We start from the raw sequence: 27,933 nt of genomic DNA, 5'->3' as shown, positions 1-27,933 counted from the left end.
AATCTTGAAGAGAGGGACTCTAAGAAAAAAGAGGAGGGCCAGGGGGATGAGAAGAAAGCCAGGAGAGAGCAGCATGGAGGAGTGAAGGGAAGAGAGTGCTTCCAGAAGGAAGGGGTGGCCAACAGGGTCAGCTGTTGCCCAGTCCAACAAGGTAATGATGACAAGAGGGATTTAGCAATGAGAAGTTCTTCAGTGACTTTGAGGTATTGGGAGGTATGGGAGCCAGGTTGCACTGGTAGAGGCATGAATAAAGGTCAGAAAAAGGAGGTAGCAAGTCAAGTTTGACAAGGAATGAGGACAGATGGGGGTAGCTAGAGGGGCAGTTAGGTTAGATGAGGGTTTCTTAATCCTGGCTGCACATTAGGATCACCTGGGGAGCTTTAAAAAATCTTGACACCTGAGCCCCACCCTGGCAATTCTGACTTAATAGTTATGAGGTGCAGCCTGGGCATCATAAATGGTTTAAACGGTCCCCAGGTGATTGAGGTCTAATGAGCAGCCAGAGCTGAGAAAAACTGGGATAGAAAAATAATTTGCCTTATGGGTGGGAGTGAGCTGAGCCTGCCTAAAGGCTAAAGATGGGAGCCACAGAGAAGGGGCAGCAGAGGGCACATGGATGCAGAGGGCTGGGGGGCGACGGGGGCCGGGGGGGATCTGGGTGGAGACCAGCATCCAGTCAGCGCCGCCAGGAGAGGACGAGCCTTACACGCAAGGAGAAGCGCTGCTTTTGTTACAGCCGGGAAAAGGGGAAACTGGAAGGAGGAAACTTTTCAGTGCATCTGTGTTCTCTGTGAACTAGAAGGAGAAAAGAGAGAGGGAGCAGGTGGCGAGATCAGCGTTTGGAGGAGAGTGGAGAGGACTTGGCAACGCTGCGGGCCTGGCTTAGGTTAGGGACCCGCCAACGTGTAGTGTCAGCAATATGTGAAGCTAATGGTTCTCAGCGGAACATTAATTAAGAAAAAAAAAAAGCACATCTTTCAGCATGAGGTTTACATTCTTCAAGTCATGTTAGGAGAATTCAGAGTTGAAAAAGTTAAGACCATGGGAAGCACCAGGCTGGCGGCCGTGCGAGATAGTTGCGAATTAACCACTAAAATACCTTGTGAAGAGTTAGATTCTCTCAATCCAAAACAAATGAACTAACAGAAACCTTTACTGATATCAGAACTTACATCCATAATAAAGTGACTGTCAACAGCATTCTATTTATTTTAAATGAGGAAACAGTAAGTTCTCTTTTTTAAAATCATATTTACTTCCTAAAAACGTGGCGGGATCACCCTCCCCTGTGTTTGCAGTGAGATGTTTACAAATCCATTTGCAGACTGATTTCCCACACTTCCCACATTCGGTCTTGTCCGATACTGCCTCTCTTGTTTTATAACCGGGTAACTGGTAACTGCATAGCTGCCATCTGAACATTTTGAAGTTGTGAAATAAAGAACATCTGGGCCGGGCGCGGTGGCTCGTGCCTGTAATCCTAGCACTCTGGGAGGCCGAGGCGGGTGGATCGCTCGAGGTCAGGAGTTCGAGACCAGCCTGAGCGAGACCCCGTCTCTACTAAAAATAGAAATAAATTATCTGGACAACTAAAAATATATATAGAAAAAATTAGCCGGGCATGGTGGCGCATGCCTGTAGTCCCAGCTACTCGGGAGGCTGAGGCAGTAGGATCGCTTGAGCCCAGGAGTTTGAGGTTGCTGTGAGCTAGGCTGACGCCACGGCACTCACTCTAGCCCGGGCAACACAGTGAGACTCTGTCTCAAAAAATAAATAAATAAATAAATAAATAAATAAATAAATAAATAAACAAAGAACATCTATGTGAATCCATGGCTACTTGAGTTTTCCAAAACACCACTCCAGGTAGGTGAAGACGGCAACCAACCATCCAGTTTTGCAAGGAACTGAGGAGCTTCCCAGACTTTCAGCACTAAAACCTAGAGAGACCCAGGCAAATAAGAAGTGTTGGTTACTCCACCATTTTCTCCCCCACAACAATCCCTAAGTCCCTTATTAGTGACAAAGTACTTGCTCTCACATGGCCTGTGAAACCAGCAGGAAAGGGAACCACGTCTGGTCTGTGTGCCAGGTTTGTGGTGGGAAGCCGATATAGTGAAAGGAGATGTAAAGAATGATGTGAAGAACACAACACTATTATTGATATCTTCCTTCTCTATTTGGCTTTACTGTGGTACAGAGGAGCACCCACACACATTTAATTCCTAAAATCTCTGCCCAGTTTTCTTCACCGCCACTGTCCTTTGAGGAGGCTGTTCTGGCATCTCTAGGCTCTGAAACACCTTTTGTTTGCCTTGAGGCTAGTATCCTAAGGCCTCTTCCCTTCCCAAGCCACCAGACCTTCACTTTCCTTTTCTGCTTTCATCCTCATATAGGATAAGCTAAGTCAAGTACCTACCTTAATTATCAGACCACAGCACTTCTTGATCAAAGAACCCTAAGCATCTCAATACACAAAGGATACTTTGCTCTTTAGAAATAGAGAACTCTCCAGGACCTCTTCTTCCTTTGGGCAATAGAGGTCAGATTTTTATCAGAAAGAAAGTCTGCTTTCTTCCTCATTCTAGGATGTGCTTTGCTTAGAGCCAATTTTAAAATGATCAACTGATGAAAAGTGACATTCTTGGGGAAGAAGAGAAAAACAGTTTGTACAATAGACTCAAGAAATGGGAGTTTCATCTGTATTAAATCCTCAATACATGTTTGTTGATTTGATGAATAAATGAAGACAAAGCAGATTTCTTTTCTTTAATAATTGAAAAATTTCTCCTCCCAGTCACCATTATTTTTTTCTGCCTTCACTATAATTTAGCAGGTGCTGCATACATATTGCAACACTAGATATAAAGCCCTGGATCAAATCTCATGGTGAACTAATACCTTTTGTAACAACCTGGATAGAACTGGAGACCATCCTTCTAAGTTAAATATTGCAAGAATGGAAAAACAAACTCCACATGTACTCACGATTATTAATAAATTAGAACTAATTGCTTGACACTCATGTGCACATATGGTAGTAAAATTCAATGGAAATCAAGCAGTTGGGAGCGAGGAGGAGAGGATGAGTAAATTCACACCTAACAGGTACAATGCACACTATCTTGGTGATGTGCACACTTATAACTTTGACTGATACTGTACAAAAGTAATTCATATAACTGAAACATTTGTACTGCCATAATATTCTGAAATTTAAAAAAACCCCACAAATCTATGGTGTATACAAAGACAGGTAAAGCAAGGCCTTTGCTATACTAATGAGCTATAATTAGTTTACAGATGTAGTAAGGGAAGGGAAGAAACTTACAGAGCAGAGATAAGATCAAAAGAACTGACTTCAGAATACCTTTTCCACAGTCACATAACAAGTCAATCCAATCATACAATAGAAAGTTATTAAGCATTTAGGTGGAGTACATAAGAGAAAAAAATGTGTAGTGAATAATTTTACAGATCCTGTGTAAAACACAGTAAGTTCCTCTTTCCAAGGAGAATATGATGGGTTCATATTTTGGTCATTTTTAAAAGTTTATTCCAGGTTTCATATGTGCCAGTCTCTGTGCAGAGTCACATTCAAAAGAAATGTGAATCTGTCTCTGAGAGCCTTGAAAATTAATGCATATCTTTACCCTTGGTGTTCCAGAAGAGGCAGACCAGATGCACGGCACCTTACAGAAAGCATCCCAGAAATCCTCATTGGCCATAGTTCTTTTCTCCGAAGCCCCTCATTCATGGCAGCCCCTAAAAATCTCTCCTGTTTCCTCTGATCCATGCAGTGGCCCCTCTTCTCCCGTTGCTTCACCCTTACTTTCCCAGCTGCAGGGCTCCTGCCCCTCCTTTCCTGTCCTGCCTGGCTGCCCTGGGATTCTGGGGAGCCCCTTATTCACCCCCAACCCTGTTTCTCCTTGCTTCCCACAGAGCAGCGTGTGTAGAGTGCTCTGGGAAGTGTTTCCAGTCCTCTGACTGTTGTGTGAAAAAAGACTGTGGAACATTTCTGGTAAATAAAATTCTTTACTCTGTTCTACATGCATCCCTGGTGGAGATCATTCTCTCTGGGGACAGCCTGGGTAGCTGGGGTGGGGCAAATGGAGCTCAACTTAGGTTAGATGTGAAATTGTGGGTGAGGGGTGAAGGGGACTTGTTTTCCTATGGGTCCATCCACTAGCGACAACTGTGTAGATTTGAATGGAAAGCCCCCATATTTATCTGTTAACAAGATTTAATCTTGTTGAATGGCAGCCTGAACAAATCTTGCTTTTTCCCCATGAGGCCTTCATGTTCAACTTAGTTCTTCTTGGCTTCCCGCCATCCCCGTTCTGATTGTGGGGCCCTACAGGATGTTGTCATTTCCCTTCACCTTTAACCTTGACAGAGTTGCCCCCAGGCTAGTCTGTGTGGCTGTACTCATAAGGGTGTTCACACACTTTGGCCCAGCATCTCCAATCCCAGGAATCTGTGCCAAAGAAATAATCAGAGATGTAAGTAAATATTTGTACCTAATATAGATATAATAGTGAAAAAATGGATATAGTCTAAATGTCCCCAAATCAAGAAATTGGTAAAAAATTTCGACAAAAGTTATATGATGAAATATACACCTATCAGAATTCTGACATTAAAGACTATTTAATGACAAAATGTTTCTTGTTTAGTTTTGAATAAAATCACAAATAAAAATTTTTTTCAAGCATGATATTCATTTTATGTATGTATATGTGTGTGTGGTTGCCCTCAGTGGTAAAAATATGGGTATTTATCTTTTTGCATTTTACTATGAAATATATTTATTTTACAATCATAAGTGAATAAATATTTTTATAAAATAAATTTAAAAAGAAAGTAATTCTTAGCACAGAGTAACTGATGTAGAAGGAGGATGGAAGCAATCTAAATGGTTAACAGTAGGGAAATGTTTAAATAAATTAAGGCGTATTCCTAGGGCCCATCCCCACTGAGGGCACAGCTCCTGCTCCTGAAAGTGCAGAATGCACCTGGTGACCCACTTCCTGGAATCACTCCTGGCCCCACTCATGATCCTACCACCTGTGCTGCTGTAACCATTGAACTCTTACTTATTTGGATGTGACTCTGCTGTCATTTCTTCCTTGTTCAGAGGACCCCACTGCTCTCACCATACAGTTCAGTGGAGCTGACCCTCCTGCACCCCACTAGATAAGGTCCCCAGGCACCAGCATTGCCAATCAGATACTCTTCACCCCCCTACCCCCATCACAGTGATAGGTTCAGCTGAGGCAATTGGAATCCTCCTTGGTAATTTTCTTCAGGAGCCATCAGAAAAAAATACCGTTTCTTCGCCTGGGATCAAGAGTTGTAAAGATGATATAAGCTGGAGAGTCATATGTTCAGCTTTGTTTCTATAAAATACCCATATTGTCCATATTGGGAGAGAATAATGACACCACAGATGAATAGAAATGAGAGATGACAAATAAGAAAGCCCTAAAGATAGTGTTTGAGCCTCCAGATTCAGCAGTGACAAAACCTTAGCTAGTAATTTTTTCCCTTTCCTTCCTCTCTTCCTCCCTTTCTTCTTTCCTTCTTATCTCTAAAATATTTTTTATTGTTGATTTTTTCTTAAGCTTGTTTGGGAAAGGGTTCTGTCAATTATGACTGAAGGAGTTCTGATTCAAACAGGTATCCTCCCTTGGATTTGGTGACCTGGGTTTTGGAAGAAACCACTTGGTTTTTGTATGCCAAGCAAGTCTGTCTGTTTCTAGGGAACCTCTTGACTTAGGGGGCATGGCTTATACAGACAGGCCTTCACCCTGTATTTATAGAAATTTTCTGCCCTTAATGGCTTAAAATTTCTTTCCTCCTTGCCAGTAAGGGAGTGAGATCAGACATACATCATTTAATATTTTACAGGCACTAAAAATTATATTTTGAAAGAATTTTTAATGATATAGGAAAATATTTATAATATATGACCTCAATTATTTTAAGTATATAATAGCTAATCATAAAAAAATACTAGAAAGAACTATATCAAAATATTATCAGTGGTTATATCTGAGCAATAAAACTAGGGATGATTTATATATCACATTTTCTAATTTTATAAATGGACTTAATTATTTTGTGTTTAGAAAATAAGAGTTATTAAATACATAACTTGTGGCATATTCATCTAAAGGACAATATTGTAGTCATTATAGAGAATGTTTTAAAGATATTTTCAGTGACATTGGAAAATGCTCATAATAGAAGTATTGAAAGGTAGTCAAAACTATTTATAGGACTGATTATAGATGTGCAAATATATATATAGAAAATGCCTTTAAAAATTGCTTAAAAATGCTGATAGAAATTATCTCTTGGTTGTGAGATCATGATTTTTTGTTTTCTTCTTTATATCTGTTTGTGTTTTCCAACTGTCATAATTGGAATTTTTCTTTTATAATCATAATTGTATTAGTGTTCTCTAGAGAAATAGAACCAATGGGCTATACACACAAATAAATTAATTAATTATGGACATTAACTCATGTGACTATAGTGTCTGAGAAATCTCACAATCCGTTGTCTGCAAGCTGGAGGCCCAGGAAAACTGGTGTAGTAGTTCCAGTGGAAGCCTGAATTCCTGAGAACCAGGGAAGCCAGTGGTATAAATCCTAGTTCAAATCTGAAGGCTCGAGCATCAGGAGTGCCAATATCTGAGGGCAGGAGAAGATGGATGTCCTGGTTGCAGAAGAGAGAACAAATTTGCCCATGCTCTGCCTTTTTGTTCTATGCAGGCTTTGATAAATTGGATAATGCCCACCTGCATTGGTAGCGCAATATTCTTTACTCAGTTTATTAATTCAAATGCTAATCTCACAGATACATCTAGAAATAATGTTTTACCAGCTATCTGGGCATCCCTTAGCCCAGTCAAGTTGACACATAAAATTAACTATTTAATATCCCAATAATAAAACAACAAAATGTTACTCTGGGGGAGAATAGGTTTGAGAAGACAATTCTTCCTCCTTCTCATCCTTTTGATAAAGGATGTTGGCCATCTTTTCTCCTTTCCCCAGGTCAGGAGCTGAAATCTCCTCTGTCTTTGCTGAAGGAAGTAGTGGATTGGGGTCACCTTTTACGCTGGCAGAGACTGTGGCCTTTTAAACTTCCACCAGGAATGACTGTCTCCTTGCAGCCAAGTTTACCCTGTTTTATCTCCCACTTTAGCTGCACACACACACACACACACACACACACACATTAATTTACAAATAATTAAAGCAGAATTTCTCAGAAAGGGAGAAGCTAAATCTGGGAATGTAGCAAAAGAAAAAAATATTTATATAACATAATGTGAATGCAAAGCATGTACCCTGCACTGTGCTATGTACTTTCTGTACATTTTCTCATTTAATCCTTCAAAAGTCTCTATGAAGTAAATATTATCATTTACCCTGATTTTTAGAACAGCAAAATGGGGTCTTAAAGAGATAAAATAACTTCCCCAACTTCATATGACAAATAAGTCATAGAAGTGGAATTTGAATTAAGGCGATCTTACTCAAGGGCCTATGTGTATATAATAAACTGTGGTAACATACACTGATTTTTGTATTACTTTCAGTGCTTTTTTAGTTGAGAATTGGTGAAACTTTTGCAAAGGGTGGCTAAGGGGAAAGTTTCAGTTCCTTTTCTTTTTTCAATATTTTTGATTCTGTACCATTTCTTGGTATTCATCTGTGTGACATTCATAAGTGATGTACAATAGAATAAAGGACTTCTTTGGGTAAAGGATTCAAAACATAATTGTAGAAAAAGCTTAACTAGGATTTAATACTTATGTGTGGTTTTAAATATTTCTGCTCCTGCTAGATGTTGTACAGATCCGTGTAATGAAGTCAAGGAAGTATATTCCCTAATGTCCTTGCTGTAAAGCACTGGATGCATTTTCCTGTTTCCTCTCACTTTATTCTGTGTGGCTCTGGTGTGAAGCAGTTTCAAGAGCACCTCAGCTTTTGTTGGTTAGGGTGCAACATTAAGCTTTATCTGAAAAAAAATCCCCATTTTGCCAAAATTATTGCCAGTATGACACTGCTTTTTGAGGCCTCTGATTGGAGTCAGCCACCAAGGTTTTACCTCTTGACCATTTCATATTCGCATGAGTTGTTGAATTTGCATGAGCAAACCCACCCCAAGAAGCAATGAGGGGCAGTGGAGTTAGAGCAAGGGCCAGAGAAGGAGCTGTCAGAGAGGTAGCAGGAGAACCAGGAGTTCCTCCAGGTTCACTGGAGAGGACAGAAGATAAACTTTTGGGAGGAAATATTGAGTGATGCTAAATGCTGATGACAGGTAAAGTGGTTTAAAATTGAGGAAAGAAGGTTGGCTTTGGCAATTTAGTTTGTCATTTCTGGAGCAGATTTAGAAGAGAGGTAGGAGTGAAATTCAGGTTGCAATATGGTAAGTTTGGAATGAAATGAGTGGGGAGTGAGTCTGAACAAACTCTCTTTGTCAGTGAAGGGCAGGTGGAAAGTTTAAGTGTGCAACAGCATTGAAAGTGTGCACATGCACTTGTGTGTGTGTGTGTTTATGTGTGTGCAAAAAATGAGAAAGCCAAGCAGGTTTATAAATTGAGAGCAGGAGGCAACACTTCAAGAGAGAAGAGACCTAGAGCCTCACATTATTTGTGTCATTTAGTGCTTACAGCAACTTTGTGAATCTTGTGAAGAAAGTGAGGTTCAGAGAAGGTAAGCAATTTGCCCAAGAGCACACAGCTATTGTTGTGGCAGATTAGATCTTTAGAATGTTTAGAATCTTTCTAATTCTATAGACCTTATAAGCTCTATGCATGGAAGAGAGGGAAAAAAGGAAAGGATTTTATTATAGAAAGGTCCTGGTGGTAGGGGGAGCAAGGGTTAGAGTTGGAATGAAAAATATGGGTTAGTAAGGCAGAGGGACATATTTTCCCCAGAGGCAAAGGAAGATGGAATCACAAAATACCGTAAAAGGGATTAGAACTTAATTTCATTTTATTTCCTGGGTGGAAATACAGTAGACTAGGCAGCTGGCGTAGGTGATCAGCTAGGTTCCTAGGAGACCATTGATGATTCTATTGACCCTACAGTGACAGAGCACATCCTCCTCTTTTTTGTGCCCTTATTTGTCTGGTTTTGATCATTTTCTCCTAAATGCCTCATAGAATGATTCGCAAATCATATACTGTGCCCTTTCACGACCGTGGACTTGTATACTGTGTTCCTCTTATCTGGAATTCCCTTCTTCATTTATTTGTGAGTATGGAGATGAATACTACCAGTTAATTAGAAAACCAAGTGAAATATAAATAATGGAATTGAATAAATCTCACTTAAGAATCTGGTCTATGATTTTTATTTAGTAGGTTGTTGTTAGATAACATTGCTGGGTGTGTGAAATAGAAGAATTTTAAAATAAAGAGCCCTAAAAGATGAGCAACAAATTACAGCTGGCTTTTGTATCACCGAAGCCATTCCAGCTGAAATTCGTGACCTACTTTATCTTACATTCTGTTGCCATAGTGCTTGGGTTAAATGTGTAATGAAAGAAAATTGATTTCCAGTGTAAATCTTAATTTTTATTGTGCCCTGCAGTGCTGCATGAATGATGCATGCGTGATAAGTCTCACATTTAGAAAATCGCAGGAGTTCTGAGATTTAAAGTATTATGGCATCTATCAGTGGTTATTAAGATAATACATTTTCTTTAGATACGTATCATTTTCTTAAAGAAGTAAATGACTTTATGATATCCTTAGGCACAAAGAAAACAGGCTTTTCTGAATGTTTCAGAAGCAGTCCCCAATTTACTTGGGTCACATCAGTATTTTCTAAAAAAGGAAAACAATATCTATCTTGGAAAGTATAAGCTTTAAGCTCAAAGATAAATTATTTTCCCCAAATGTTTTAATTCCTCATTTGGTTTAAAAATCAATTCCACAGTAAAGGATGCATTTTTAGAATTCCTGAACCCTTATCTTTACAAAAAATAACCCAGCTGGCAAACAACTCCTGTCAATGGTAGGGTACGTGTATGGGGTGGGGGTAGGGGGGTGCCTAACTAAAACTAAGGACCAGCTTTCCCCACATTTCCTTCTGAAATGGTAAGGCTTTTTTTATTATACCTTAATTTTTTTTATATTTTATGCATTTAAGTCTTCTTAAACCTGGGAGTGTATGGAGCAGATTAAACCCCAAACCTGTTGTATTTGGCCTACAGAATATTTGCTGTCGATTCTAGCTGTCTACCTAATCTATTTCAGTTTCAGTGCCTTTTGGAAAGGTGAGCTTTTCAGTTGTATTGACCTTGCTACCCTCTCGTGTATGTCCATACCTGGCACAATTTACTCACTGATGTTATTCACTTGCATTTGTAGGCATTTGATCTTGTTACCTTTACCTTAAATGCTTTGGGGAGGGGCGGTATATAAATGACAAAATAGGTTAAGTACAGTTATTCATCTAAATGTACATTTGTATATAGAACCCATGTTATTTATTTTAGTATATTCCAAATCTGTTTGGTTTTCATTCTTGAGATGAGTGTTTTAGCTTTATTGTAGGTAATGGGATCTCTTTCAGGCCTAGAGAGAGAAATGAGGAAGCCCTGAGACTCTGAGCATCTCTCTAATTTCTCTTTTTCTAATTTATGGCTGCTGGGGAGTTATGGTTTCTATCTCTTCTCAGTTTGCTTCCCATAAAGGTATTCAGAAATCTCTATGAACTGTCTATTTCTGGGTTTTATGTTCTAACTCCCTGAGACAGAGAATCCAGCGTGGAGAGCCCAGGCCTGCTCACTGAGGTTTGCCACTGAGGTAAGGTACAGGAGCCTATCTGGCCAAGAATGCATTGGCGAGAGCTATAGTGTGACATGACTCTTCATGGCAATTGATGCACAAGAAACTGTCTTTGGCTGCTTGCTCAAAATAGGGCTTTTGGGAGCAGGCACTTAGAGACTCCCTTGGTCCAGAGGAAACCAGAATTCATGTGTTGTTAAGAGCATACATCCTGGAATCATAATGGCTGGGTTCATGACTTTACCACTTACTGGCTGTGGGATCTAAGTGAGCTACTTCACTAATCTGAGTCTCAGTTTCTTCATCTGACCATGGGGATAATAATAACACATATTTCATGAGGTTGCTGTAAGGATTAAATCAGACAATACATGTGAAGGATCCAGCACAGAGCTGGACATATAACAAGAACTCAATAAATGTTGTTTATTATAATCATAATAATCATGATTGTGGTTTGGATATTTCCGTGGATCCAGCACAGTACTGTTCATGTAGTAGTTTCTCAATAAATATTTGCTGGATGGATACATGAACTAATGAATTAGTGACATACCAGTGTGTGAAACATGTAGTTTGGCTGAGTAAATCATCTTTCAGGTGTCACCTTAAAACATTATACCTAGAGACTAATATAAGTGTTCCATCTCTTCCTTGAAAATTATTTCCATAATGAGATTTGCATTGCAAATAGGCTTTGAAATAAAGGAACTTTTTTTTAACCCAGAGTAGGCCTGGATGATCCATTTGTTATTTTTTATAAGGTCCCAGTGAAAAGTTAGTGGTGGCTTTCTTTATTGACTTTTACAATACCCGCCACAAAAAGGTATAATTTTTAACTCACCAGATTTTCTTCCACAAAGCCATCATCAATGGATGAGAGAAATCTGTTATCCTTATACCTGACAGCAATAAATATTGCTTAATTTTTTCCCCAATCTGATAAATATAAAGTGGTATAATAGAAATGTTAAGCCTGAAATTCACAGATTAGAATGAGGGTGGTATAAAATCACATCCATCTTGTTCCTTCACAGAGTTGAACTATATTGAGATGTGCAAAATATATTGTACATCTTTGCTTGGATAGAATCTATTGTCCACCTCTCCTTCTGTTTTTTTAGGACATTGTCCAGTGTGCCATGGCTATAGATGTCATACGTAGATGATACTTAGCTCTTGCTGCTCTCAAAAAGAACTAGATAGTTTTGGTGCAAGAAAACACTGCTCCAGTACCTAAAATGTGCTACCTTCATGATTTTCATTGTTACTACCATTAACAAAAACTTTCTCTGTCATAAGCATCGTTGCCTATCATATTTTTCTAATTTTCCCCCAAGGAAAACACTTTAAATTCCTACTATTTTACATTGTCTTCTGTTTATCTTTAGTTTCACAAAATGTATTAATATTTCTCAGGTAGCTCCTTTGATTATTTCAATCATAACATTTGTATCTACTTAATATTTCAAACTTTAATCTTTCCTATTTTAATTGTTAAAATATTTTTCTCAGGCATAATTCTTTTTAACCTCACCATTATTGCTTCTTATTTCTTCTTTTTCTTTTAAATATCCTGATGGTTTTTGTTCCTTTTGATCTTATAGATTTTTTTATCTTCTATCTTCTTTTTATATCCTTGGTTTATAAATAGCCAGAAGGAAATCTAGATACTTTTTGTCTAGAGACAGATCCAAAACATTTTGTTCACTCATACACTGCTGGTGGGACTGGAAACTAGTGCAACCTCTGTGGAAAGCAATATGGAGATACCTTAAAGAGATACAAGTAGGTCTACTATTTGATCCAGCAATCCCATTACTGGGAATCTACCCAAAAGAACAAAAGACATTCTATAAAAAAGACATCTGCACTCAAATGTTTATAGCAGCACAATTCACAATTGCAAAGATTGGAAACAACCCAAGTGCCCATCAATACATGAGTGGATTAATAAAATGTGGTATATGTATACCATGGAGTACTATTCAGCTATAAGAAACAATGGTGACATAGCGCCTCTTGTATTTTCCTGGATAGAACTGGAACCCATTTTACTAAGTGAAATGTCCCAAGAATGGAAAAATAAGCACCACATGTACTCACCATCAAATTGGTTTCACTGATCAACACATAAGTGCACATATAGGAATAACATTTACCCGGCATTGGGCAGATGGGACAGGGGAGGAGGGGATAGGTATATACATACATAATGAGAGCGATGTGCACCATCTGGGGGATGGACACACTTGAAGCTCTGACTGGGGCGGGGAGGTGGGGCAAGAGCAATATACGTAACCTAAACATTTGTACCCCCATAATAAGTTGAAATAAAAAAAAGAAAAGAAAAAAACAAAACAAAAATGTTTTGTTTATGAATTGGTCATAGATGTAGAAGGAAAAAAAAATTAGTATTGAAATCTAGCATTTTAACCAGAGCAAATGGGTGAAAAAGGATGTGATTTACTGAGGTAGGGAAAACCAGGATAGGAGTATGTTGTAAGAGAAAATAGTTTCTTCTATCACTGTGTAATATAAGAAAGAGCATTTTAACAGAAAATATGGACATAAACCCAGATATTTTAAAAAGAATACTTTTGGTTTTCTGAAAAGTTCACTAGATGGTGTATTTTTTTCTTTTTCATTTTGCAGTGAATTGGTGAAAACTTCTTACATCTGAGAATACTTGCCATAGATAATGTAAGTGTTTATGTTTCAGGAAAATTCACTCTGGCATCTGTGTAGAGAATAGATTGAAAAAGATTGAAGTCAAAAAGTGCAATTAGGATGGAAAATCGATTACAATTTGGCTAAGGTGAAGAAGGGAAATCTGTTGATAGGGAAGCTGGAAAAGTTGTGCCTGATGTACTTGAGTGTTTTCAGTAACATAGAGGAAAGAAGCATTTTTTGAGAATCATGTGGTTGAATATTCTTTTTTAAAGAAAAAGTGATAATTTGATGAGTTAAAAATGGCATCTAGCTGTTTTAATAGGCATATTTAATCTTTCTGAGCTTCAGAAAAGGAGTCCTGCCCAACCAACCTGTTGTCTTTACTGAGTATCATGTTTTATTTAGAAAAGGCTTTGGAGCCCATGCTATTCTAAAGGTTTCGTTGAAATAAAATAAAATAGTAGTAATTTGTAAATGTATTAAACACGTTAAATATTACCTCCATCAGTGAGTTCATGAGTTTCTTAAAAGCAAGAGTGCCGTTTTCTTTTTTGTAGAGGTAGCCTGTTAATTCGGTGAGAAGCGGTCACACCTTGGAGATCAGCACTGCTTGTTTCCCACCCACCCTTAGGTTCTTCATCGGCAATGGGGGCAGTGATGTGTATGTCATACGATCCTTCAAGGTATTTAATGAAATAGTGGATGTGTAAAGGAGAAGGGATTGTAGACGTGTTAGCTGGATATTTCTCTTCTTTTTGCTCCAGTGCCCCTATGCTGAGTACACACCGAGGGTATTAACCATATATATTCGTTGAGTTAATGAATGCAAGACGCGGGGCGAGAAGAGCTTTTTATTTTAGAATTCTGAAGGTTTGGAGCACGTGAGGCTGTCAGCAGCTGAGACGTGGAACGTCAATAAAGTTTTGTTAATTTTTTTAAAAAAAGCACTCACTAAACTACAAAACCCTTCTCTCTCCTAGGCGTAGACGAGTCACGTGGCTGCCAGGACTCCGGAAGTCTGGCCCGCTCAGCCAATCACGCCAGGAAGCCTGAGCAACGGCGCCAGGCTGGCCAATCATGGGGAAGCTTGCTCCGGGCCGGGCCGGTCCCGCCTCTGCGCGGAGCGCTGACGGGTCGTTAGCGGATACGCAGCCCGTGGGGGCGGGACCGGAGGCCTTTGCCGGGTTTCGCGTCCGGCTCTTCCCTGCAGGTTCTCGGCGCCCGCTCCACCATGGCTCCCAAAGGCGGGTCCAAGCAGCAGTCCGAGGAGGACCTGCTCCTGCAAGATTTCAGCCGCAACCTCTCCGCCAAGTCTTCCGCGCTCTTCTTCGGGAACGCATTCATCGTGTCAGCCATCCCCATCTGTGAGTGCTGGGACCGAGGCGAGCGGGGAGGCCTCGGGCAGGTCGGGCTGGCTGTGCTGGGACGTGGCAGGGCCGGGCGGGCCGGCGGCCTCCACAGTTCTCCTGAGCTCGGGAAGGCACGTAGCCTCTTCTCGGCTGGGATTGTTGTGGGCGGCATTTCAGGGAAGTGACTTGTGGCGCTTTTTAAAAGTGCGCCCGTTCCTGGGTCCCACCTCCGGAGTGAGAGTCACTAGTTCTGGGATGGCGGCCCCAAATCTGTATTTAAAACAGACGCTGGAGTTAAGTACTTGTGTACTTAAGTACCTGCTGTCCTTTTCCATACAACTGGCGTTTGCCGTTATGAAATCTTAAGCTTACTATCTTGGAGAAACTAATGAATTAGGAGAGCCAGCCACCCAGTAACCCTCAGAATTATAAGTGTGTCTTTACGTGAACTGCCTCACACCAGTGAGCATCATTTTCCTAATTTGCAGAATGAGAGAGGTTGAAGCAATGGCAGGAGTCAGCAATCTACTTATTTAGACATTTTAATAAACCTACAAGACCAACTCTACAATTCTCGCCTTGTTGGGAAGCTGTCTGCACACTTAGTCAAGATTATTTTTAGATCTCAGGGTTCCCGAATTTGAATCTCGTGTTTTTCACACTGCTGCACTGTTGTTGGTCAGTCAAATCCAAATGTGTGTTCTCTTTTGTTCTTATAAAACCCAGTGTGGCAGTAAACGTGGTGTGAAGCTTTATGGCTCACTGACCCGACAAAGCACTGCCTTGATTTGAGATAACAGCCACGTCAGCAAGTAAACTATGGTTTGGGACTGCACGTGGCTGTTTTGGAATGGCCTGTATTTAACATAGTAGTACCCTGATGAATGAAATTTGAAGTCTGAATTGTGATTTTGTTGAGCCAGTTCTCATTTTAGAAGAAGCAGAAATCTCGTCTGGACTAATAGGAACGTTATGTTTTTTCAAGTGCTCTGTACTGGGAAAGAAAGGTTGAGACTGTAACTGTTTTTACTGGCTGTCTCACCTCTGACGATCTTGAGATATACTGTATTGGTCTCCCTAACCCCAAATGTATTTTATCAGGCTTAGCTATAATTAATTTAGCAGGATTTTGTTATGGGGTAGTAATAGTTTGTTTCTTTTTATACCCTTCTCCCATCTTAATTCAGGGTTATATTGGCGAATATGGCATATGGATCTTATTCAGTCTGCTGTTCTGTATAGTGTGATGACCCTAGTAAGCACATATTTGGTAGCCTTTGCATACAAGAATGTAAAATTTGTTCTCAAGCACAAGTAAGTACATTTTGCAAGTGCATTTTTGTATATATAATGGGATGTTTCCTTAAAGATCATTTGTATGTGTGTTGGTTTCAATAAGCATTTGAGATCTATGTGTGTGTATATAGTTGAGGGGGCAGGCACATTGATGCTAGGAAGAATTGTTAACTCATTGAAGCAGAGACAGTGATCAGTCTGACACTACTATGAAAGTAGGTTTTGATGGTGGAATTAGAACACTTAAGCACTACCTTTAATATGAGATTCATCAGAAAAACAACCCCATCAAGTAAATTAACATTTCAGAAGCCAAGTGGAATTCTTTCTGGAAAGAATTGTTCTGGGCTCTTCATGTACTGTTTTTGCAAGTGAAAGAAATGGTCTTTTAAAATTAAACCCTGACATTTTCAAGGCTAATTACTTTTTTGTTACAAGTGTATAAAATGTAAAGGATAACTCTATTTCTTCTATTTTAAGATCACATGTATTATAAAATATATAATTATTTTAGCAGTAGCTTTTGGAGAGGAAAATACAAGCCTTACCACAATAAATTTGTACATTAATTATTAATATAAGCAATTATATACTCTGGTTTCATAAAAATTAAAATGTGGGGGAAGTCTAGACTTAGGAAAGATGGTAGGTAACTTTTATTATTTCTGAGTGTCATGGTCATCATTGGAAGTAGGTATAAATTATTGTTTAATTGTAAAAGGCACCCTTTGAAGTTGCTTTCATGCACTTTTTGTTACTTGATTAGGGGATAGCAGGATATTCCTGCTTCCTCAATGGGGCCTTCTAGATGCTATATTTCTTTGGAAATAATTTCTTAAAGACAGTTGGAATTTTGCTGAGACTTCAAGTGCCAGCATACTTTGTATGTTCTGTATCTTTTCATTTCCATAGTTCCCACTCTAGTTTGGACACTTTTTATTTGGATTGCTGTGGCAGTCTCCATCTGGTCTCTTAAAAATTTTAAGGACTGCCTTGCCATGCACTATATAAAGCATGTTACTCTATGTAATCCTTACATCTTCCATATAAAGCGCAAATATTATCCTTGTTTTATGGGATAAAAAGTCTGTATCCCTCGTCATTTGATGTCATTTTTTATCATATCATTCTCTTAACTCATTATGGCCATCTTTTTCCAGTGCATTAAAGGCAAATTCTTCCAGACCCTTGGAATGCAGGTCATCTTTCTGCTTTCTAGGAGTCTATCCTCATCTTTTAGATTTGGATCTTAAGCTTTCTGACTCAGCCTTTGTGTCATCCTTTGAATGTGACTTGTACCTGCCCCCATTTAGGAGTATTTTCCTTCCTTTCCATTCTTACATGTCTGTTATTTCAAAACCTCTAGGAATCTTTTCCAAAGAAATCCTTCCTGACTTTGATCATTCTTTTGCCTTTTTGAGCTTTGTTGTCCCCATGTTAGACTCTTTCTGGGATGGAGGGATAAAAACCTATTGAGATGATCTCAGTTAACAGGAGTTTATTGTAAGAAATGGCCAGAAGTGGTCTCAGTGGCTGAAAGTGGCCATGGTATTTTCACCACTATCATTCTGGACACACAGGGGCTCAGGTTTTGTGGCTGCAGTTATGATAGACCAGGAGAATAATTGGGTCATCTTTGTCATCTTTCTGCTTGGCAGCTTCTCCATAACTGCCATTTTGAGATTCAGCCATCTTGGCCTCTGCTTTTGTGGACTGTGTTTCTTTGAGGCATGGCCATCTGTGGATAGAGAAGCCCTCAGAAGTGGGCATCTTGTATGACCCATCCTTTGGGATCTCCTTGGAACTCAGTCCCTTTGAGAGTTGGCATTTTTCACTTGTTCATGTATCATTTTTCATTCACCTCGTTGGAATCAAAATCATGTTCTTTTTACTTTCTCATTTCTACTTTAGGCTTCTTGAGGACAACTGCCGTATATTTTGTTTTATATCCCTTACGACAGTTAATGGTACATTTAGTTCAGTAAAATTTTAATGACTTACTGACTTAATAGACTCTCTCAGAGTAGAATTTTTTTTTTAGTCATAGTTTTGGTTTAGTATTAAATATTGCTACTGACATGGAAACTCCTACACATTTGCAAGATGGTTAAGGCTCAAAGATCCAGCGAGATGTTGAGTGTGGGTAGGTGTTAGTAGTAGAGGGAAGATGGCAACAAGAGTTGACAATCTGGATTCCAGCCCAAGCTCTGCTACTCTTAAAAGTGTGGCCTTGGGTGTATATTTTACCTATGTAGACTTCAGATTCCTGAGCTATGAAATAGAGATACTAATGGTGCCTCAGATGCTGGTGAGGATTAAAAATGATCATGTGTGACATGTTAAGCGTAGTGTCTGGCACATAATAATGCATGGTTGGAGAGGTTGAGGGTAAGAGAGCCCTTAGGAATTTTTATAAAAAGGTAGCATAATTTAAACAATGTTTGCAAAAATGTGTTTATTTTAAAAAATTAAGTATTAATACTTGTTTTTATTCTGGAAAGGTTCTGATATACTGATGTAAAAGAAGGAAAATATCATTGATTTTCTGGATTATTTCAGTTCACTATGTGCTAGGTCACTAGAGTGACCTCTATCTTGTTTTAGAGCATTCAGCACTGAGTGAGGTTTATTTTCTAAGAGCCGTAAGACAGAGGAGGGGGGCCTTCTTCAGTTACAGTAAAGCTACAGTGTGTTTGTTATGCCTCTGGTAGTTGAGTATAGAATTCTAGACCTAGAAGAGAAATTATTTAGTTATCTGGTTTAGTATTTTCAGAAAGATTTGTCCTGCGAACAGTTAGTTGACTATTTGTCCCAAAGATGCATGGAGATAACCAGTCCTTTTGAAAATATAGTAGTTTATTCCTGTGTCCTAACACTATGACAGTTTGGTGGGGGGAGGTGTATATGTGTATTTTTTATATTCAGCTAAGACGGTTTCCTTCTGTAAACCACGTCCATTTCATTTCAGTTGGTCTTTTGTAGGAAAAAGTGGTCTGATGTTAAGTTCAAGGAACACTTAACTTAGTGCCTGGTCTGCTTGAGAAAAGAATCTCAGCCTTTGGAACCTAGTGTCTCAGGAATGAAAGAAACATCTGAAAAGATGGTTTCTACATGATGTATGAGTCAGGTGAATTTGGATCTTCAGAGTAAAAAGTACACTGTAGTGTCCTAAAATATCTCTTAAAAAGGTAGCTTGCTGCCCCCTTAGCTGCCATTTCATTAGGTTTCCGAATTTATTTCCTCTTATCTGTTTTTTTTTAGAGCAACCAGTTTTCCTCCCTCCAGTTATCAATTTGTGTGGGGTAACAAAATTAAAAAGTAAGTTTGTAAGCCTTTAAAAAAATGCAGTAGTTTTCTTCTTAACAATGTCAATTCTGACTCAGTTCTTGAGTGAACTAGAGATAGAGACATAGGTAAAATCAGCTACAGTTCGTGCTTAACTTGTATCACAGAAACTCTTGCGGTTGAAGAAAGATTGAAAACTGTTGCCTTGAATGATACTGGGCTTTCTTTGCTGGGATCCTGATTTCTCCTCAGTTTTCTTCAGGTACACTGACTAGAACTACATACAGCATAGTAACGAAGGGTTGATTGCTTTCCTGTAGAGTGAACAGGTTTCTATCTCTGTGTTCTATATCCTGTTGGGATATTGTGTTGAATGCTGTCATAATGGGACTGTTTAGGTAATTGTTAAATTTTGCTTGTGGTCAGTTATTACTTTTTTATATTTATGGCTAACCAGTTTCTCTTATATTATGAAAAATATACCATGTTGATTTAAGTGTCATGGTGTATGGGAAGCTTTTTGTATTTCATCCTAGTTTAAATTTTATCCTCTTTCGCTAGCAACCATATCTGATAAAATTCATCTATAGATTCTTTTGATGAGTATAAATTTAGTTTTTTTGCTTCATCTGACCTGAATTTTTTCCTTCATCCTTCACTGAATATTTCAATCTGAGTTCTTGAGTAACACTTTCAATCTTTTCTGACTGATTCCATTATTAACTTTTGGTGCAGCCCACCAACCAGTGGTTAATTTAACAAAGTGCTGTGGACAGTCCCTGACCACGTGATACTATTTCTTTATAGTGAAATTGTCCTTTGGAGTGGAGTTAAAGCATTATTTTAAGATATTTCAGCTATTATTTCCTTTGTTTATTAAGCCTAGTTTTCTCTCCTGTTATGTACTTGGAGTTGAAATCATATCATTTGCTAATGCCTTTCAAAATTTATTTGTTGAATAGTTAAATTATAGGGTAAAACAAAATGGAACTACTCATAACTAAATTACACTAATAGCATTTGACTTTTATATCCATGTTAAATCCCTAAACTTTGGAAAATTCTCCTTTTAAGAGAATTAAGAAATAAAAACATGTAACTTATAAACCACATCTTGGAAGTTTCTTGAACAACTTTTTTTTTGGCTAGTACAGTAATAAAGTTGGAACTTCCTGTCCAGCTTACTTTCTTATTTTCAGTTGCTAATACAATATATGAGTACAGAGTGTTTCTGAGAGAGTGTGATGTTCACTCATAGCACGTGAAAACTTTTTTCTTTTTTTCTTTTCTTTCCAGAGTAGCACAGAAGAGGGAGGACGCTGTTTCGAAAGAAGTGACTCGAAAACTTTCTGAAGCTGATAATAGAAAGATGTCTCGGAAGGAAAAAGATGAAAGGTTTGACTCCTTATTTAAAGTGTTTGAAATCAAAAAAGGGGGTACTTTGGAGAAAGTAAGATTTTGATTTCTGATTAGAGAATGTGGATATTAGAATTATTTGAGGTAAATTTTGGAATTGTAGAAGTTGCAGTAATAGGAGTGGTAATAGCTGACTTTGGGAGTTTTTATTACTACCAGATACTTCTCTCTGTGCTAAACAATATTTGATTTATTCCTCTAAAGGGCCATAAGAGGTAGGTACTGTTGTTATCTCGATTTTACACTGGAGGAAACTAAGGTACAGAAAGCTTGGGTAACTTGCCCAAGGTCCTAGATTAAGAACACAGCAGCCTGCCTTGAGAACTTATACCTATAGTTGCTCTGCTGGAATTTAGGAGACAGCAGAGCTTTGTCCAGTGCTAGCTTTGCCTGTTGTTAGCTGTGGGACCTTGAGTTTATCACCTAACCCCTCTGGGTCTGAAAGGTTTTATGGTGTGTTATGTGTTAGCCTGCCTAGGTGGTAATATTTCTGTTCCTGAGCTTCCTGAGGGACATCTAGTACTTGGTTATCTGCATTGGCTAGGAAAAAGGGAAGAACTGGGTTTCTCTTTTTTTGTCCAGTTCTCTGCCATATTTGTTAGCCCCACTCCCATTTTTTCCTGTCAGCTGCTCTTAGAAGGCTTGTTGAACAGTTTAACATCTGAGTAGCAGAAGTCCCTGAATGACTGAGTAAACTTGTGCTGCAGAGTTGTCAGATAGTTTTATAGAGTCAAGAGTCAGGTGATTTTCATGGATCTTTAGTTTTAGTATCAACAGGATGCTTTGTGGAACAGAATTTTTACCCCACTTTGCTCCAGAAAGACTTTTGGGAACTTGTAAATATTAAAGTACATATAATATATTTATTATGTTTAATACAATTTTCTCAAAGTGCATATAAAACAAACAATACAATTTTAAAAGACCAGAAACCATTTTAAAAGAAGAAAAGGTGGATGAACAAGGACTTTAAAGTTAGTTACAGCATTTGAACCCCAAACATAATTCTGAGTTTCCAAGTGCTGGAGGAAGCATCTGAGGTCACATAGCTTTCATTGTCTGAAGAGAGGCAGCGTGCAAGTCCTTCTGAAAAGAAACTTTCCTGGCACAGAGTCTTGGAAAGACTTTATCAAGTGGATCCTTATTTAAGGGACACTGAGTAACTTAATGAACAATGTCTTCTGCAGTGGTTTTGGAAAGGCACCAAAACATTATTGAAATAATTATCTCCTATGGATCCTTTATGAAACTGAAGGCACAGTATTAAAATTATGACAATAAAGGCCTTTTTGCAGGGAACAGCTTTAATGAGGTCTGGCTGCATATTTTTGCACAGGGATAGAGGTTAGAGAATCTAGCTTACTTTAAAAAAAACCTTTATTGAATTATATTCATTAGAACAGTTTCTTAAACTGGGATGCGCATCATAGTTACCCAAATTCAAATTGCTTATTACAGCTTATTTAGTTCTTCTACAGCCAAGCTTGTTGACTTTGGATTAGAACACTTGGTGCATAAAATGTGTCAGTCGCCAATAACATTAGTCATAGTATTGTCCTTAGGATTGAGGAGGGGTGTCACCTGGCTGTTGAGTTATCTTTTTGGGGGACAAAATGTTTACAATAGTGGCTTTCAACCTTTTTGATAATGACCCACAGTAAAAAATATATCTTACCTTTTGACCAAATATACATGCACCCATGAAGATGTTTCACAAAACAGTATTTATCCTACTGTGTACAATACACTCTTGATGTTTTTCTATTCCTTCCTATTTCATTTGAAAAAAATTCTGGTCTCAACCCACTCAGTTAATTTCACTGGGCATTTGATCCACTCGATTGAATTCACATCCCACTAATGGGTCACAACCTACCCTTTTAAAAACTACTTTACAAAGTTAATTAATCAGGAGGAATAAAGGCTCCCTTATTCACAGGCACCATGGAACTTCCTTTTGCCTGTGTGAAGGGGGTAAAAGAAAAGATTGATAAAGTACTGGTAAATTAATAAGACAAAATATCAAAACCAGTAAAATAAATAACAAGTGAAAGCATTTTGCAAATGTTAGAAAAAATCTTCCTAATGATCAAGCACATTCTTTGTTTGAAGTAAATAAAAATAGCTGACAGTAGTCTGCTTCTGTGAGACCACAGCTGGTATTTGTCCTGCGGATTGTGTTCTGAAGGTGTGATGTTACTGAAGGCTGTAGAGAGCCTCAATCCCAGGGTATAGCCAAGGAAGCCCCATCAGGCTGCTGACGATCAAGTTTGTGTTTTAGGTGAGGGTCCAGAGAAAGATAACTTGTTTGAGCTGCTGAGGAAACCATGCCAATTGTAATTAATCAGTCCCTTCTTCCGTAGCCCTGGCTGCCTGGGAAAAATGATAACATAACCAATGACTGTTTTCTTCAGCAGCAATAATGAGTGTGAAATATTTTTTTCAGTGGAGGAAAGGGGACAATTCTGACTAAATTTAATATTAAAAACACATTGTCACTCTAGAACACTTAAGGAAAAACTTGTCTTAAAATGATCTAGAGCCACATGGTATTTAGAGTTTTTAATCGTATTTATAAACTTGTTTGACTTGTTTCCTTGACTCCAGAATCTTGTGGAAGAAAAATGAAGTTGCTGACTATGAAGCTACGACATTTTCCATCTTCTATAACAACACTCTGTTCCTGGTCTTGGTCATTGTTGCTTCCTTCTTCATATTGAAGAACTTCAACCCCACAGTGTATCCTTTTAAAGGTTGATTATCTTTTTTAGAAGTCTAGAAACAGTAGTTCGTTTTGGTTTCAACTTGTCTGGGTATTTTAGTGGAAAGAAAAATTGCTCTGGGAGTCAGTGTATTAAATAGCACTGACTTCAAGCAAGTTTCTGGACATTTAAAATAACAGCTTTTGGTGTGATTTAAAGTTCTTTTAAGTTTATGCATTGTGACTTATAATAAATAATAAGTATTATGCAGCAGTCTTCTATAGTGATTACGTATACTTGCCTACTTAAAAGTTCCAAAGAGCCAAAGCAAGCTTGCCTTCTTTGATAGCTTTTGGAATAAGCCTCTGTTTCCGCTTTTATTTTTGGGCTTTGGAGTTGGGTAGATGGCCAGTGCAATTAAACAGGTACCATGATACCTTGGCAGTCTTTCAAGCTACTCTCAAATTGAGCTTTTGAGTAAGAATCAGTCTTCTCTAATTAAGGTAATTTATTAAAGGTGTTATCCAGGAATGTGCAGCCAAACTTATAACAATTGGAGATCATGATGTAATAAAACATCAGACACCCTCCAGCTTGTATTTTCTGGGAATACAGGAGTGGTTTGCTGAAAATAGCATAGTTCTGACCCTGGAAGTAGCTACAAGCTTTCAGAATCTCCTTGCTATTACAAGCCAACTGCAGCAAAACTACTTGACAGGGGAGATTAATTTTTGCTTTGTTCTTGGGGGAGAGGGAGGGGAAGGAAAACAAGTCTCTCTTTCCTCCCCATGTTCTTTGATCAGGTCCTCTCTCATGAAGGTTAAATGGAATTCACATGTGTTCTTCGTGATCATGTGTTCTAGATTTCTGTCTCAAGAGTTTTCTTTTTAAAATTGGAACACATTTCCTGTGAATGTTTTTCATTTTTTATGGTCTTCTGTCTTGCAAATTGTGTTTGCATTCAATGGGGCTTCATATCATTATGATTATACCAAGTATCAGGAATGAAACAGTACATTCCAAAGAGATGGGCTTTATTTTATTTAAAAACGAATTTTGGGTTCTCAATTTTTCTTTAACATTAAATTCCTACAGGAACTACATTTTGTCCATAAGTGCTTCATCAGGACTCATCGCCCTCCTGTCTACTGGCTCCAAGTAGACCATGGCAGCTTTACCCCTGGCTTTGTATCTATGGGTGGCCTGTGGTTTATGGAAAAGTAGCAGGGTGGTCGGGGTGGGAGACACACAAGATGTTTTTACAGTCTGGAGTTTGAGGGTTTAAAAACCCCAACAGAATGTAATTCAGTATTTGTATATTGGCTTTTTTTGATATGTTGTTGAAATTAAATGAAAGGGAAACTCAGTACCAGGACATTTATTAAAAGGCGAAAAGTGTCTTGCAATGTGCTGTAATCACAAGAGGAGAAAATAACTTGTTTCCTTGATCTGTCAGAGGTCACAGTGACCTGGGCTGAGCTGTTATTTAAAATAGTAGCAAGAAGTTAATAACTGGTTCTCTGTGTTCCAAGCACAGTATTACAACTTTTTTTGAACCATAAATATCATAATGAATCTTCTTCCCAGAGGATTGAACCAGAAGCTTTATGTTTACAAGTCTCTGAATTTGTGATTTGAAATAACACAAAGTTTAAAACATGATTTCTCCGACTTGGGGAAGAGAAACTTGTGGAAAAGGTTATTTTTGTTTCTCGGGGTTTTTTTTTTGGTCAAAAAAAAAAAAAGCAGCCAAAGTAGTAACCTAAAAATAGTGCACCAGGCGTATGAGAGTTGTCCTATGGAGTTAAAGCACATACTGTTCAGCTGTATGGCTTTGGCCCTGAGTGGCCAGGGAGGTCAACTTGACCCTGCCATGTTCGTTTGACTTATTAAGACACAGGGATCATTGTTTCCGTTGACCAAGGTCTCATACCCCGGAAAGAATGTGAAGAGAGAACACCTCTTTCCTGAATATTGACATGTAAAAGACCGAAGTAATTTTTGTGATCTTAGTTCTGGAATTTTAACAACTCTCTAAGGAATTTATGGTGGTTTTAGTGCTTGTCAGCATTTTTCCCAATTTTCCCTTCAGTTCACAGGTCCCATCAGTTGTGAACAAAATATTGATCTCTTCAGCCCTTGGGGGTCCAGCTGAGAGCAGTCTCTTGGTATTTTTAACCAGTATGTGTACAGATACCATCATTTTCTATGTGTGCCATGACTTAAAAAACTTCAGGTAGTTTTTTAACCTGTGTCACTTAAACAGAGAATCACAGGTGAAAACAGTTTCATATTCCTATTAGCTTTTGACCACATCCAGTAATCTTATACAAGCAGTACCTCTGGGAAATATATTCCTAATCTTTAATTTCTACTTCTAAATTTAACATGAATGTTATAAATGTTATTAGTTTTACTTATAACTTGAAGAGAGTCACTGCAAGGTACAATTAGGGTAACACATAAGAGGTTTCTTTTTTTTTTTTAACTTTACTCTTGATAAAAAGCCAGTCAGTAGTTTGGTGGCATGGAGTTTATGTAGCAAATGCATTTGCTTATTTGACAAAATGATTTTTTGATTGACTATCAGTGTCTACGATTTGTTATTAGAGCTGGGGCAATAGCACTGTAAATTGCTGGTGAAAACGTGCCACTAGATGGCAGTGCCTGTAGAGATGGGGAAAAAATTGCCACCATTCTTGGTATAATCCAGGTTAGATGGGTTGGTGAAATAGGGATAGCTCAATAGAATTTCTCTTGAGTTAGTAAACTGAAAATTTGTAGGAGAATGAGTAAGCAAAATTTGTTTTCTGTCCTGAATTTTTCCTAGAGCACTCTGTTTTTAATCCTGATAATGTTTTCTAACTTCCTATACTGCTAGATAAATTTCTGTGCATAAGATGATAAGGCGTATACTCACAGTTCAACAGTTTTCATTAAGGATTTACTGTACCAGTACTTTACTCTCAAGAATTGCAGAACCTTTTCCCCTGTACTCTCCCCATCGTCTACAACAGCTATGTGGCACATAGAATTATGATGTGGTCAGTCTGATTTAAATAGTAAAAATCTGCTGTAGAATTTTTATCTTAAAAAGACCTCATACCCAACTGCGGAAAAGAAGAGATTCTGTTGTAATTGCGATTCAAGGCAATTTCCTTTTTTCACACTCGTGATAAGCAGAAGCTTACTGTTACAACATTTTCCTTTAACCTATTTTTAATTTCCTCATTTACAACTTAATAAAAGTCTTGGATTGAAATTCTTTTTAGCCAGTAAAAATTCACTGGTTGTCGTACTTGGTGTTATTGCAACCTGGAAAGGATAATTTGAAACAAGTTTCAAAGTTAACTGAAATATGAAGGTTGAATTATACTCAAAATTCTTGTGAAAGTTCTTGCTTAATAAGTATGATTAAACTTGGCTTTTGAAAATTCCCTGGACTCCTTTATAAGAATTGTGAATAAGTACATCATCTTTATTACATTATTTCACATTAACCATGATTTTAATTTCCCACACATGTAAATACTGGTCAGATAGATGTCTATGAGGCATTGACAGGCATAGAGCAGTTACATTAAAGAGCAGCCATCAGGCCTCTGCCTGTGTGTGCCTGCTGTGCCTTCCTGCCTGCCCTGTTTCTTCATTTCCAGTGTGTATGCCGGTCACTGCTGTTCTGGAGACAGAAAGGATACATATATGTGTACATGTATGGAGAAAACTAATTTACAGATATATCTACTGGGGCTGTAAGGGATTACTCTCACCACCTTGGACTCCCAAGTAGGTGAGAATTGAAGATTAGGAGGGTCTTTTGAGTGGTTGATGTAGATTTTCAGGGAGATGGTTAAAGACTAACTTCTTGGTCTTCATTGCATCTCTTCTCTGACTTTTCTTGTCTGATTTCTTAATTTAGGTTCACACCTAAACTTTTTTAACTTAAAAATTCTCACAATTAACTTTTTAAGCTTAAAAAGAAGAAAAAGCTTTTCCTTAAAGGAGCACTGGACTGGAACACGAAATACTTGGGTTCTGCCATTAACTAGCAGTGTGAGTTTGGGCAAGTTTTTTCATCTATCCAGGCCCACTTTCTTCATTTGCCAAAGAGTGGCAGCTTTGCAGATGGCTAAGGTTCCTTCAAGCTCTGACTTCTGCCTCTTGATGTTGGCACTTTCTTCATGAAGAAGTGACCGTCCTTACTGTGGAAAGCCAGCCACAGGATTTCTAGTTTGCGTTTCTCCTATCTGAGATTTTAGTATAGAAATGGCTGCTACCCAGGTTACCATTCAGAATGATACATTCTTTGCCAGGGAATTCTTTCCAGAGGAGGAAAGACACAATGAGAGTGCATGGAAATTTTTCTTAAGGATATAAGTGTGAAACATTATCTAGC

General features: G+C 38.3%; 1 protein-coding gene across 1 annotated transcript; it reads left to right on the top strand.

Moving 5' to 3' along the window:
* The first annotated feature begins 14,612 nt into the window (after window positions 1-14,612).
* Window positions 14,613-26,974, top strand: SSR3 (signal sequence receptor subunit 3). The gene is made up of 5 exons (XM_045539528.1): window positions 14,613-14,853; window positions 16,026-16,152; window positions 20,716-20,814; window positions 23,443-23,574; window positions 24,633-26,974. The coding sequence occupies exons 1-5, from the start codon at window positions 14,721-14,723 to the stop codon at window positions 24,697-24,699; spliced, it is 558 nt and encodes a 185-aa protein (XP_045395484.1). The 5' UTR covers window positions 14,613-14,720; the 3' UTR covers window positions 24,700-26,974.
* Window positions 26,975-27,933: the final 959 nt, after the last annotated feature.

This window comes from Lemur catta, chromosome 1 (assembly GCF_020740605.2).
Source record: "Lemur catta isolate mLemCat1 chromosome 1, mLemCat1.pri, whole genome shotgun sequence".
Classification (NCBI taxonomy): Eukaryota; Metazoa; Chordata; class Mammalia; order Primates; family Lemuridae; genus Lemur; species Lemur catta.
This window is presented reverse-complemented; position numbering and strand designations above follow the sequence as displayed.

Coding starts and splice junctions, on each gene's coding strand:
- SSR3 (XM_045539528.1), top strand. CDS start 14,721: ATGGCTCCCAAAGGCGGGTCCAAGCAGCAGTCCGAGGAGGACCTGCTC. Junction 14,854..16,025: donor CGTGTCAGCCATCCCCATCT/GTGAGTGCTGGG, acceptor ATCTTAATTCAG/GGTTATATTGGCGAATATGG. Junction 20,815..23,442: donor CGGAAGGAAAAAGATGAAAG/GTTTGACTCCTT, acceptor CCTTGACTCCAG/AATCTTGTGGAAGAAAAATG.